This window comes from Phalaenopsis equestris, unplaced genomic scaffold (genome assembly GCF_001263595.1).
Source record: "Phalaenopsis equestris unplaced genomic scaffold, ASM126359v1 Scaffold000989, whole genome shotgun sequence".
NCBI lineage: Eukaryota > Viridiplantae > Streptophyta > Magnoliopsida > Asparagales > Orchidaceae > Phalaenopsis > Phalaenopsis equestris.
Genome location: NW_018165428.1, coordinates 72707 through 87357, shown reverse-complemented (window position 1 = coordinate 87357; position 14651 = coordinate 72707). Strand labels below are relative to the sequence as shown.

The 14651-nt window shown below is 31.9% G+C and overlaps 1 protein-coding gene across 2 annotated transcripts in view; it reads left to right on the top strand.

Annotated features, from left to right (window-relative positions):
• The first annotated feature begins 3513 nt into the window (after positions 1–3513).
• Positions 3514–14651, top strand: part of LOC110032634 (outer envelope pore protein 16-3, chloroplastic/mitochondrial) — a 43265-nt gene continuing 32127 nt past the window's right edge. Inside the window, exons 1-2 of one of the 2 annotated variants that reach the window (XM_020736318.1) lie at positions 3514–3623; positions 8465–8850. In XM_020736318.1, the coding sequence (XP_020591977.1) occupies positions 8493–8850 (358 nt within the window). In that variant the 5' untranslated portion in view covers positions 3514–3623; positions 8465–8492. Of the gene's footprint in view, positions 3624–5242; positions 5267–8464; positions 8851–14651 lie in introns of those variants that run through there. The other variant, XM_020736319.1, reaches the window with a different exon arrangement.

Genomic DNA, 14651 nt, shown 5'->3' with positions numbered 1-14651 from the left:
TACTTGCACAACGGCGGGGAGGTGTAGAGTTAGAATTGATTTTCTAATAACTGAATCTTTCACTTTAAAAAAATTATATATGAACTGTAAGTAGTTTTAGAATAATTAAAAATATTTAATTAAAAGTATAAGTACTTGACTTGAGATACTTTAAGCTAATAAATTTTATCTCAGATAATTTAATTGATCATAACTTTTTAATGGATTTTAATATTCTAGAATTTGTGTCGGATTCTTTAAGAACTAGAAATTGAGAGAGATTAAATATTCTAAATCCTCAAAAGAAATATGCTCAACAAGATATATTAATTCACAGTAGAATTAAAAATAATTTTGGATTTAAGAATAAAATAGAAAAAGAAAAAGTCTTGCAAGGCAATAAATTGAAAATAAATATTAAAAGAAAATGAAGTGGCTAGTAATTCTTAAGAAAAAGCTTGAGGTTGAGCAAGAAAAATCAAAAGTGGCGTCTAATTTCTTTTCTAATTAATAAGACATAAAATATTTTTAATGTGATTTTTATTATATCCAGGAATAATTAAGAAAATTAAAGCTGACTTCAATATATATTTGAGAAATGAAAATATTCAATCGCACATGACTAAGAGTTTTTGAGATATGCCTTGGCTATAAAATATGGGAATTAAAAAAAAGTTAGGCTCATAGAGATTAATAATAATCCAACTTTAAAATGATATTAGCATTTTTTCTCATTGCACTTATATAATCTGATTAGAAAATCAAAAAGGCCCACATGAGAGCTATGAGTATCACTGGAGTCCTAGTTAGGTATGAGATTACATAGGAATAAGTAATAGCTAAATTTGGGGGAATCAATATGATGTAAAATTATGTGATTTTCCTATAAAATTTTCATACTTTATTTCTCTTTTATGATGATTTTAAGTTAGAGAAATGTATTTTTGTTATTTACAAGACATGATTGTAGAGAACATCTAAGAGAGAGAAATTATGTAATTTTGGTCAAATAATCACTATCACACCCATGCCTATGAAAGGCACACCCATGCTAGCATAGCATGTTAATGGATCGAAGGTAGTGATGCCACAATGCACCTGCATCCAAAGACCACACACTCATGCCCACGTCCTAAGCACACAACCCACCTACGGCTGAACTCCGCATGTATGTGCCCCCTTCCCAAGGGTGCAACATGCCCACAAGTTGACCAATTTGGAATGAATTCTTGTTAGGTTTGGCACCATACCTATAGAAGTTATTGTTTATAGCCTTAAGGGATGTTCTTGGATAATTGTGGAGGCTTTCTTCAAGGAGTTTTAGGTTTTCTCTTCCTCCTTCTCTGGGGATAAACTCTTAAGGTTAATTTTACTATGAGTTTTGAGAGATTTTTATATGAGAGAGTGAGATTGATGGTTGTGTGTGAGGGATATTGCAGAGTGCTTTCATCGTACTAAGATGATTTGATGGATTGTGGAGAACACTTGGTTGTTATAAGTTTTTGTACTTTCTTTCATTCAAATTTTATTATATTTATTGAAAGTTTTATGCTTTTTTATCTTTTTGACCCATAGCTAATATTTTTCCATTCTTCTATGATGTTAGAATAATATTATTTTTTTGTTTTCATTATTAGTTTTTTTTTATATAAAAATTTTCATGCTTTCAAATTGAAATGATGATTTGTTAACCTTTTGATTGTCATTTACTACTAACTTGATCAATTAAGATATTAAAACTTCTTGTGATATGAGACATCTAACTGTCATCTTATGGAACAAGTAGGATAACACTATGTAGCATAGTGGAATAGACATATTATTAGTAAAAAACTGCAACCTTGATAGAGGATTCAAAGATTCCTAAAAAACGCTAGATGGTTAAGTCCCTTTTAACTATAATATAGTTCTTAACTCTTCTTATGACCAAGATATAAGCTAAGGGTGTGTTTGGGACAGCAGTGAGGTGGCAGTGCAGTGCTGCACCGTAATTTTTTTTTTGTTTGGAAAAACTGTGTTTTGCCTACTTTTTCAAAAAATTGCAGCTGAAAGCTGCATTTTGCCACCAAATCTAGCTAGTTGTGGTGGCTACCAGAAAGTTGTGGTATAATTTTTTCAAAATTTTTTTTTGTAATAGTCATCGTAACTTTTTAACTAACAACTTCTTCTATAACAATTTCACAACCGCTTCTTCAAATAGCTATAATTGTCCTAAATAGACCCTAAAGAGAATAGTGTCCCTAGTTATCAACTATCACATATAGAAATTCATAGGGCAACCATCATGAGAATACTATATCTTTGTCATAAGAGATGAACATCATCACCTCTGAAGGACTCAAATTTGTTTCATACTTTTATGTTGTTTCCATTTTTGTTTAATTTTTCTATTTGTTGCTTCCTTCTAGGACTGTTAGCTTTTCCTTCGTGCACTTAGATCTCTCCAAACTAGATTTAGTGGTGTACAACACTAGAACTTCTCTTGTTAGGAATATTCTCATGGGATCGATAAATGACCTATTTATCTGCATATTGCTTGATCCATGCGTATACTTATGTGATTGAATGACCTATCTCATAGTACATTTCGAGCATCACCCACCACCACCCAGTTGTCGCCATCACCAACGCCACCATGATAATTATAGTTAGACTACTGCTATCAAAATGTAGCCATTTCCTTGACTTATTACGCCACTCCCCTAGCGGAAGTCACGTCACTTTTTAATCTTTCTCTTGGCTAGTTAAGGACCAACAAAATCCTGTAACTTATAATAATATAATGGAATCAATTTAACTGGGCTAGACCATCGCTTTTTCCCTTATGTGGTTTTCAGAAAAACTCCTGCCGTTTTCTATGCCAATTTTTTTTACTTATGTGTGTGTGCTGAATCTTTATGCAACACTAAAATATTAATATATTACTCTACCACAATGAATTTACTAGCACACGACATACCTTAATTTTAACATGCGCACTCTCTCTAGTTTCCTTGAGAGTGGCTTGATTTAGTCATTTTCTATTAGTTCACCCTTTCTTGGTTATGCTTTGGTCTCCAATAAGTTTAAATCATATTCCATTTAATAATTTTAAATTGAATACTCTATTGTTGGAAGATGTATTATATAAAATTAGTTTTAATGATATATCTATACATAATTTGTGTGTAGAGAAAGTAAAATGTATGCAATTCGATTAAAATTAAAAAAAAATTGAGAGGGGGCTTGGAGACCCTTTGCTCATTTCGTAGAGGAACATAATTGATTAATGATTAATTCCCAATATTATAATTAACAAAAGCTATAAAAATATTTATTGTTTTCGTGTTCAACTCAATAAGTAATTCGTATTCAATTAATTCTTTAAGTGAATGAACACGAACAACATTTTGTTCAATTGTGTTTGATTTATTTTTGGATTGAATTAATTTAAATATTTTATGCTATATTTTAAAAGATTAAATTTATTATTTTTATAACATTCAATTTAATTTAGACAGAAAAAAAAAAAAGAACAACTTCTAATGAGTCTAAAGCTAGCCGAAACCCAAAGCGTCTTGTTTACATCAGGGGTCCATCTAATTATATTACGAGATCGAAGGCCGCTCTCGTCTTCTCTCTCGGATCCTCTAGCGCTGGAAGAGGTGAGCTTCCTGAGAACTTTGGTCGCTACCTGCTTCGATTTTTAGATTCACATACTATTTGCGGACACATATGGGCGAGTGTAGAAATGGCATAGAAGCTGCTCGCATGCTTTAAGGAATTGAATCGATGAGAATTTTGATTTTTCTCTGAAACTTAAATATTTTTTACGTATAAATCCTTGAATATTATGTAACTCTGTTGATTCTATGGCTTAAATTTTTCCCCCTTTTAGCGGAATGATGCATTAAGATTTTCAGTTACGCTGAGCCTCTCAATGATTTATATGCCGACGCTACCCTAACTTTTGTACATCGTGACAGAAAATTAGTAGTGTAAGCGTTCCTTGCCTTAAAAAATGACGCCTTCTGTCATAAAAATGGATTTTAAGAGGCTCGATTGGAAACATAGTAATGCCCTGTTTAAGAACCAATACAAGATTCGTTATCACCATTGAAAATGTTGTGAAAATTCTTTTTGGATGTGGACTTACCTTCATTTGTGAATAACTTTCATTAAGAATATAGTTGGCTGTATTCACCTTCTTGAATCAAAAGATTGAGATATTTAGTTTCAGATAAACTATTCTTTAAAGCCCGATTGTCACGAAGACCACCATCATGTTGACAAAGAAATATTTTGGGAAATAGATTATGAAGTAAAACTTTGTTTAAATTAATTTATTTTTGACAACTATGATATGCTAAAGATAGAGACATAGCTAGTGAATAATGCATTTCTTATACAATAAGCAAAGCTAGTATTTGTTATTTGATGTGATTTAATGAAACAAGCAGCCTCTGAGGGCTAGAAATATGAAATTACAAGGATTTGATTCAGTTAAACTTTTTGGGTTACATAATTTGGTTATTTTGTTGAAAAAATGTAGATACTGTAGTGATTAGTTACGGATTGTTATGGGTATTTTTAATTAATGGTATTGATTCATTTTCTTTAAATTATGTTGATTGTTTTATAGAGTTTCAGTCATCAATATTATATTCTTACCCCAAACATTCAACCGACACAAACCTTAATATATTATCGATGGACCCAATTTCTTTTGCACTACCATTGCCTCTTGTCTCTTTTCATGTCTCTTCTACATATTATTGCAAATTTAAATGTTATCTCTTACCCGCTAGTTCCCATGGCCCATCATCTTCCCAACATCACCTATTCTCTAAGATCTTTATAGATATCTTACTGCTCAAATCAGAGCATCATTGATGAGCTTGAATTCCTCTTCCTTTCATTCTCATCTAACAGCACAAGAGTACAGACTACATTCATTCATGTCCAAGCAAGTCATAACGGTTGGCAATGCTATATTGGATTCCTCTCCTATTTCATTCTCCATTTCCATCTCTCTATTCTTTCTCCCCCTGTTCTTTTAGTTGAGCGTGTGTATGACAACACCCCAAAGAAAGTGGCGCTTTTGTGTAATTCTCAACCCTTATAAGATAGTGTAGTTTCATGTTATTTAAGCCCGACACATGCATAGTTGGGAAGAATAACCTCAATCTAAGGTTAGTCTTTTAGTAAATGTATATAATTAGCTATTTAATTCTTTTTCTTAGAATTGGCCGTGTGGACATGAATCTTGGCCGCAGACATTCCTAATCACCTGTTAAACCGTGTTCAGGTAAGTATAAGTAGCTTTTTAGTGTAGATGCAATTGCTTAGTGTTAAACTCCCCTCAGTGTAACAATTACTATAATTGTTTTTTATGCTTGCCTTTTCCTCTTCTTCAAAGATCGTACACTTTCTTTTGTCAATCTCTCATAGGAAAATGGATGGCTCACTGCCATTTTTAGTTCCCTCTTCTTTGAGACATATCATATTCATTTTAATATTGTTACCGCTTATTGCTAACTCTCTCCTTGTCATGCCACCTAGTGTTTTAATAATTTGTTGAACCATTGTAATGCCCTTATGTCCTTACTAATTGATTTCATAGTTTCTAGCTATGCTAGTCGAGTTTCTCTATGAAGTTATTATATTAATGTGGATTTTGGTTAGAACTACATTTTGATCTAAACCCTTCTACATATTGGGTTATGACATGGAAATGGATTGACCACATTCACATCCATTTTGATTTTTTTTTCCGTTCCCATTCAGTTTTGGATAGGTCTGCTCAAATTCTCTTGTTCATATGCCTAGTATTTATACCATGTTTTTTCTTAAAAATGGAAGGAGGCCAGAGGAAAATGAAAGAAGAGAAATATAAATTGAAAAAAATTATTCAGCCCAATTGAGTTGAGATTGGAGATGGTTATAATAATGTTGGAAGAAGACATGAAATAGTTTGTTACAATACATTTATTAATATTTCTTATTTACAGAAATATTCGTTCATAACAGTCAACATGTTAAAAGCAGTTTTTGGTAAAACTTCGTTAGATTTTCTTTTATGCTCCACAATTTCTCATCAAAGTTCTTTGATTGTTAGCTGCATTGTTATTATGTTAGCAAATTTCGAAGAATTAGGATACCTTCACTAAAAAGTGAGTGCCCTCATCTGCATAGGAAAGAAGAAAATTTAGGTTCCATTCTCCTTCGAGGATATCTCTTTCACTTCCATTTTTTGTATATATCAGTCCATTCTGAGTTCCTTTTTTATAACCTTTTATCTGATCGGCCCAAATGGATTTGACATAAGGGAGATTTTTTGTATCATGACCTGGTAAGATGTTAGGTATGTAAATTGATTGTAGTATATGCATTATAAATCTGAATTAAGATTCTAACCTAGCTTGTCATCTAGCTTATAATGGGGATCAATCTTGCTAACAAAGTTTTGCAGAATTTGTCAGTCATAAAATAACAAGATAGAATCGTCATTAGTCTAGCTATACTGATTTTGTGCTTTTATGGTGCTGAATTAAATAAATTATCATTCTCTTACCTTGTTCAAGTTCATTCATAAGTCAATTCATATGCTCATGAATTCATAGTGAAGGTAAATGCATAAAATGCTCATTTTCTAAGCATTTTTTTTGTTATAAACCAAATTTCTTTTTTGAAGATTTAAGTAGGTTAAAAACTAAATCCAACAAAGCTTAAAGCATGACAGCCAATATTAACATATTTCAATCTCCAAGCTTCTCATGTTTATAGCATTGTTCATATGAATTAAATGAGTGCTTTTGAAAGGCTTGGGTATTATATGTGTAAAGCTTTTATAAAAATAAAAAGCTTTATAGAAAAAAAAATATATATATTCGACAACACAATATTATTAGTCCTTCATAAGGGTCAGTAGATTGTCACATCTAACTTGGTTATTAGCATCGTTGTTTTGTTGGCACATTTCTTGGAGTTGTTGTGGAGCTATTTCATGGGAGATAATTACGTTAGGATCCCTTAGAAACCGGATGAGCAGGTTGGAGGCATATACTTAATGGTCATCTCTGTCTGGCTACTTCATTTGTCAAAGCATGAACACCTTCAACTGACGAATGCAACTGATTTAGTGAGCCCAAAGCATATGGTTTACATCCCTATCAGTCTCGGACGACGGAATCCATCACAATCAGCTTGCTCTTTACTTTATTTATCTCTTTGCTTCTTTAGATAAATCACCGGGTAAAGATATGATAGATTGATCTAACTCTGTAGCCGGAAAGAGGGCGAAATTAAATTTTATGCTTATTTGAGGAGTTGGATTTAGCTTCAACGCTCACAATTTGGTGTATTGTGTTCACTTTCGATAAATTTGGATTTTCAAAACTTATCGACCATCCTAAATTAAAATTTGTACTTTGATGATTTTGTTCTGAGTTTTTTGCCACCATCTTGAACTTAATTTATAAACTAAGTTTTAGATTAAAATAGCATGTGACATGGTTATAGTCTTACATACAAAATTCCAATCCTAATCTCAGATTTGAAGTCTGTAGTTTTAACTCTGTTATTCTGCCCGGAACTCAATGGAATTGTTTCCAATTGCAATCTCTGTGGATTTATGGTCATGTAACGCTTGGACACCTGAATCTTACAAAACGTTAGTGAAATTAACTTTAATTATCACGGCAGACAAGATATTACCTAGGAAATACTTCAAAAAGTTGTCATATTACTTTGTCTTTCAAATGCGTCTGAATTTGGCTCCTCTTATTTTTTGTAAATTTTATTTGTGAGTTTAGCCATATAGGAAACCTCTTGATCGGGATTGAGAACTGTTTCGTTGTATTTCTGGCATCTGTAGTCTTTCTTAAAGCTTATTCAAAGTCATGTGTATCAAGGAACAGATTTGTAGTTGTAGAGTTGGGAAAAAGTGAACTGCTGAGCTAGCTCAGAAAGTCATACATTTTATACTTTATGTACTATCCTTTGAGTTTTCCATCATTTATTTTCCCATGCTGCTATTTTTTTTATATTTTTTACAGGGAGTTTTCCTGATAAAGCTATTTCCTAAACTAACAATCTACCTTTTCATGTATTTAGTGCTTTTTTTAATGATCGAGACAGTTAAAGTAATCCTAAATTACCATCCTGAGTTGATTGTTTAAAATGATAGAAGTGGTTATAATTGAATGAAAATACGGAAAATTTTCATACATAGGACACAATTCTTATGTATTTACATATCTCACACCTAAGCTTTCATATTTACATACATAGTACTTTTGTGCTTGACTTGAAAAAGTGTTTCTCACTTTTAAAAAATGATAATAGTGTTATTTTTTATGTGATATTAAAGATTTGTGTGCTATGTGTGTAAACATGAAAGTTTTGGTGTGAAATATGTAAATACATAGGAATTGTGTGCTATGTATGTAAATGCCCCTAAAAATAAATGGTTCCTTATATGCTCGATGTCTGGTTCTATTGACAGGAGTTATTGCTTTATATGCTATTTTTTGATGGGATCTACAAAGAACACACATATGTATTATTCATCGGACAAGGAACCTTTGGAGGATGAGGATTCGGCAATCATGAAAACTGTTAAGGCGGCTACCTCGGGTTTGGCTGCTGGGACTATATGGGGTACGGTCGTTGCCACATGGTATGATGTACCTCGTGTAGAGCGACATGTCGCACTACCAGGCCTCATTAGAACCCTGAAGATTTGTGGTAACTATGGTTTGACTTTTGCTGCCATTGGAGGTATCTACATTGGTGTTGAGCAGTTGGTTTTGAAGCAAAGAGTTAAGAGGGATTTCATAAATGGCGCAGTGGGTGCTTTTGTGGCTGGTGCATCTGTTTATGGTCTCAAAGGTAATCTTCTCCCATAACTGGTTTTTTATCTAATTACCAGATTTTATGCGCACATTACTTTCAATTTTCTTAATTATTTTCTTATAGTTTATTGAACATCATAGAGAACATGGAATGAATTTACTATCTGTTCTTATCTTTATTGAGCGATGTGCCTTTATTTGTCCTATATTTCTCCTAAATATTATGCATGGGCAAATAAAATTGAACTATACTGAGTGCTGAGCCTTTATTTGACTAAATGTTCTACTAACCATTAATGTACTGGTAAACTTAAATTGCAAACACTTATTTATTTGGGTTTTTCATGTGGTTGTGGAAAAAATGCCCTACCTGCTGTTTAGGACAATCTGGCTACTTTTTTTAAATGAATTCTAATCCAAAATAACCTTGGATGGGAGTGGCGAACAAAATCTTCCTGGTAAGATGGAAAGAGTCTTTGGATGTTTATCTTGTAATGGTATGCCACCGAACTTCACGGTATGGTTGAAGGGTTTGTTCTTCTCAATCTAATACTGCCCGTAGTAATATAATTAAACCACAAGTTTTTCCAATAGTTTTAGGGAATCCTATCAAGTGGTTCTATTGGTGAAAGGAGAGGGCCTAATATAATGACTAGGCGTTTATGCACTAGAACTTGCCTAACATAAAGAGCAATGTTAAATTTACTGTATCAATAAAAGGATATTATCATTAAAACATAAAGTCATTATTAGCCTCCTTGGAAAACATTTCCATTTCCTTTTTCTTCGGATCGAGTTTTATCATAAGTTTTCTTTGTGAAAGATTGTTGTTTTTACCTATGATTTTCCTTATTTCTGGACAATAGTGAGATATATGTTTCTGTTTGGCAGAGAAGACAGGGGTAGGGAGTAGTAGACATTTGATTTCCATTCTAGTTCATTACAGCGGCAGCTGTAGGTGTTGGAATACTGAATTGCCTCAATTTCCTTAACTAGCCGATTGCATTAAGAGCAATAGGAGAGAGGAAGAATGAGACTAAAGCTTATGGTTCCCTGGTTTTGCGGATATAGCAGAATAGAAAGGGGTTTGAATCAAGTAAAATTAGGATTTTATTCTTTTCTATTTGTTTTCATAGATTGGATTTTATCTATTTATATAGGATTGAAAGACAAATCTAAAAACATTTAAATTTTAAACATATTTAGAAGTAGAAACTAATTCCACACTAGTATCTAACTAAATACTAGTAACTAAGAAACGAAGATGAAAATATGGAATTATCCTAAAAACACAGAAGTCATTCAAATATCTACTTAAATTCCTCGTCAATCTTTCCGCTTTTTGCATGTGGATATAATTGGTTTTTATTTTGGTATTAGACTTCTTAATGCATGCCTTTTTCAAGGAAATGAAAATTTGAATCTTATTTGGAGTTGCTTACTTTTTCTGGAACGTTTTTGGAGGTTGGATTTGATGAAGGATAGTTTCCTTGGCATCTAGGAACTCTCGGGAATCTTTTGGAAATTCTGAAAATCTTCTAGCAGCTTGTAAATCAATTTGGAATACTTGAAAATTCAATGATTTTGGGATCATCCTCTATCCCGGTTCTCCTTTTTGAGTTTTTATTTGCTCTTTTAAAGGATCATGAACATATCTTACTCTAGACTAGGCTCTCTTTTTGACCTTTGTGTTTTTTCTGGCTTGCGGCTACTTCTTCTGAGGCTGAACTAGCTTTAGGCTTATTTTTCTACCATGATTTTTCGTCCTGGAGTTTCTGGTGATGTTTTTGATGCTAATCCTTGTTATATTGCCATTGGATGAACATGCATAACTCCTTGGTCTCTATGTATTGCAAATGGTTATTGCTTGAGAAATTCTTCTATAGGTTGCCATTTTAAACTAGGTACATCCTGCTGTCCTTGTTGAAGAAAAGCAACTACTTTCTTTTAAATTATTCTCCATGTCTTTAAAATAAGGGTCCAGAAAGTACATGTCAAACATCCAATGGAGACACATCACTTGGAATTTCATTAATGCAATGTTTAATAATGAAAAGCTTCACTTCACAATGATACTTCACTGCTTAATGAACATCTTATTTTCTGTCCATCCCAAAGTTTCAGTGATACAAATAAGAAAGCATATCCATTGAATATGCAATTTATTTTATTTATTTTTAGTTCATTTTAAATTTAAAATTCGTTCATGTGGTCAGCTTCTATATGAACATGATGTTTTATCTAGTATTTCGAAAAAAAATGTTAGGGTTTGGATGTGTGCATTCAACCCAACCAATGAAATTCCAAGCAGCATATATGGAGTTCTAAATCTCGCTTCTTCCATTCATTGTTGCTGTAACACCATTATGTTATTATTCTGAGTTTATTGTGGCTGTTTTCTTAGTTTTTCTAGCAGTTTTACTTATTTTTATCTTCTATTCTTGTTTATTGACATTAGATGCTCTCTATTTTTCTGCTATTAGGTTCTTTAGGGCTTGCCGCTATATGCCTTGTTGCCTTTGCTTGACTTTCCAGTTGGGTTGTGTGTTACTGTGTTCAAACTTTGCAGTATTGCTCTCATCTGAAGGTTATAAATAGAATCCTTTAGGCATGCAAAATGGAGTTAATAATGAATCTTAAATGTAGTTTTAGTTTTACGCTGTCTTTTGCATTTTTTGGATGTGAATTCTTTGAGGTCTCACAATTATTGATGATTACTCCTCGAACCAAACTCCCTTGTACTAATGTGAGGTATAATTCTTCCCTTTGAGGCGATTTTCATCCCTGTTCTTGTATAAAAAAAACTTATATTTTTTAGTCTATTTTACGTTTATGGTTTAAATCTTGTCAAGTGAGGTACAATACAGGCTTTTTTTTGGAGCATGAACTTGATTAGTTATTGAATTTTTATATTTGTCATTGCTTTCTTTTGGAATTTTTGATTTTGGGCTCTTGTTAAATTATCTTGTAGAATGAATAGTGTGTGTTTTGTTGTCCATACATTTATTAAAAATTACAAATTATGAATTTTCATGTTTTTATGTTGTATTTAGCAATCCTTAAATAAATCATAATGAAGTTCACTACAAATGAAAATTTTTGTTTGTTTTTTTATTCCCTGATTTTAAAATTCATAGAGAATTTATGAAAAAATGAGATTAAGTGAATATTTTCTTTGAATTTGTTGATAAGGAGTGTCTCAATAAATGTTTGAAATTTTAAATCCCATCTATCAGGACAACTCCGAGAGTGCATAAATCATCTTCACTAATAATTAAACTTATTTTTTTGAGAATGATGAATGATAAATCATCTTTAATTATACATTTGGATTTGCTTTATTTATGGATGTCATTCATCTACATGTTATTTTATATCTGTTAATTGCATATCTGCAGTTATAATTATCATCTCCACATATTATGATAAGGCATAAATCATCTAAGTATCCCTTAGGAAGCTTGTTGAAAATGTAGTATTATTATTTGCTTCATATTATTTATGTGATTTGCATTAATTTTATAATTTGAATGATGGGATTCATTAATATAATTAATGAATATAATTGATATAAATAGGAGATATATGGAATCTAAACATGGAGATAGGTTAATAGTGCATCTCAATTTAGAAAAGTTTTATACATATGCCTTTAAGAAATTGATTGCAATAAAGTAGGCCATATAAAATTTTGTAAGTTATTGGGCTAACATGCGTGAATTGTAAATTAAGGATAGATCCTGTAGTTTTCTTAACTTTTTAATTTGACTTTATTTCATGAACTTGTTGATCAATATCTTGAAGTATTCTTTCTTTCCATCCCTTCATTAAAATTTTTCTCTTAACACCGTAACAAATAAATCTCTCGCTTTACTCCAAAGGTTTAACTAAAATGTATGGATTTATGTCTATTGTTGATAGTAGATATCATATATTCCTTGTTCCTTCGGGTGAAATGCTTCTTCATGAATTAGCTTGTAGGAATAATTGACCTGTTGCTTTGACATAATATCAAATAATTAATTTGTTGGAGTGGTATTTTTGCAAGCTGGACATAATGATTTAAATTTGAAGTCTGTGTTCATTGAAAATGCAATTCATACACATTGATTCTTGATTTTGATTTCATAGTTCATTTCAAGCGTAAAAACATGACTGATATCAACTTCTTTACTAATAAGAAGTGTTATCTCGTATTTTAAGAAGTCTATTAGATTTTGATTTCATAATTTCAACTCAACCCATAGAATTTGAAGTAGTGTAAATGAAGTTCTAAATCTACTGTTTCCTTTTATTTCTACCATATCTCCATTATGGCACTACTGTCCCTTCGTTTACAACTGCTATATTCTTTAATTTTGAAACTGTTTTACTTGTTACCTTTTGCTTATTTTTGTCGGCCGTTTTTTTTTTAACCTTCGCGATTTGAAAAAGTGATGATTTTGTGATTTTGAAAATAATTTAAATATGAATAGGTGACATCCGTTTAGATGATGATTTTTATTTTTAAAAGTAACATTTTAATTTTAAAATAGGTGAGACCAAACGGGTCTCACATTTTAAATAGTTTAGATGATTGATTTAGATGTCACATTTTAAATAGTTTAGATGATTGAATACAATACTACAAGTAATACACTTATCTCGAAGAATAAATATATCACTTGTAATAGGAATTCAATCACCTAGACTAAAGAACTTGTGATATCCGTTTTAGTCTGCGAAATATTTTTATAAAAAGGCCAACAAGTTCCCCTACCTAACATAAAAAATTAGATAGAGTTTATTTTATCTGAGTTCCAAGTTCCCTATAGAGGCAAACCCCTATAGTTAATTACATCTTAAATGACTGGGAGTCATTTAAGAAAACTCTCGATTAAGATCATGTAATTTTACCTTCAAGATTTCAAAGTTTAGGTTTTCACGGTTTGACATGGGAAAATCAAATGTGATTGGCTCAAAATATGAACAATTATTTAAGGAATCCAAAGGGAAGAAAAGTAGGGGATATCACAGATCTGGGGAAAACCCTGGTGAACTCCCAACTATCCTATTGTTTGGCTTTATGTATTTGAAGTGTGATTATTTGATATTTCAATCCTGCAAATTATTTAGGATTTAGGACTTATCTTTACACAATATCGGACTGTGCAAATAACCTAAAAAGATATGAGGATTTACACCGTACCACACGGTAACTTTGGAATTCTAAAGCGTTAGGACTTAAAATTTTACAAAAGAGTTGTACAAAAAGTACAAAGAGTGATCCTATGGGTTGTTATTTAAACTAAAGAATGTGATAGGTGATGTGAATGTGCTTTGCTGCTGCAGGTCCACCTTGAAGTTGTTCCTTGTCGTGCTGCCCACGATGTTCGCTCCAAACTCTTCGTTGTAGCACCTCCTGGTTTAGTTTTAGTTTTGAAAATACGCCTAACCACTAGATTATCCTAATCTAAGGCATAGTGTATCACAGTAACTAAGCATACAGTATAACAGAAAAGAACAGTATAGTGTACAGTAGAAAGAAAAGACAGTATAGCATGCTGAGAAAAATAGTATAATAAGCTATGAAAATAATATAACATGCTGCGAAAATAAAATGCTGTAATATAAATTAAACTTGTACACCTGATAGGTTCATTGCTCCTTTAAGTTTAGCGATAATACGCTGTGTAAAAGAGGAAAGTATAACCTGAAAAAGACTTAACAGAAATAGGTAAATCATTGGAAAAAGACAAACAAATAAAATGAAATACAATATTACATATAAAGGACCAAGAATAGGAAATTTATATGTGATATTGGAATGTCCCCAATTGCCAGGAGGATTTGAGTGTA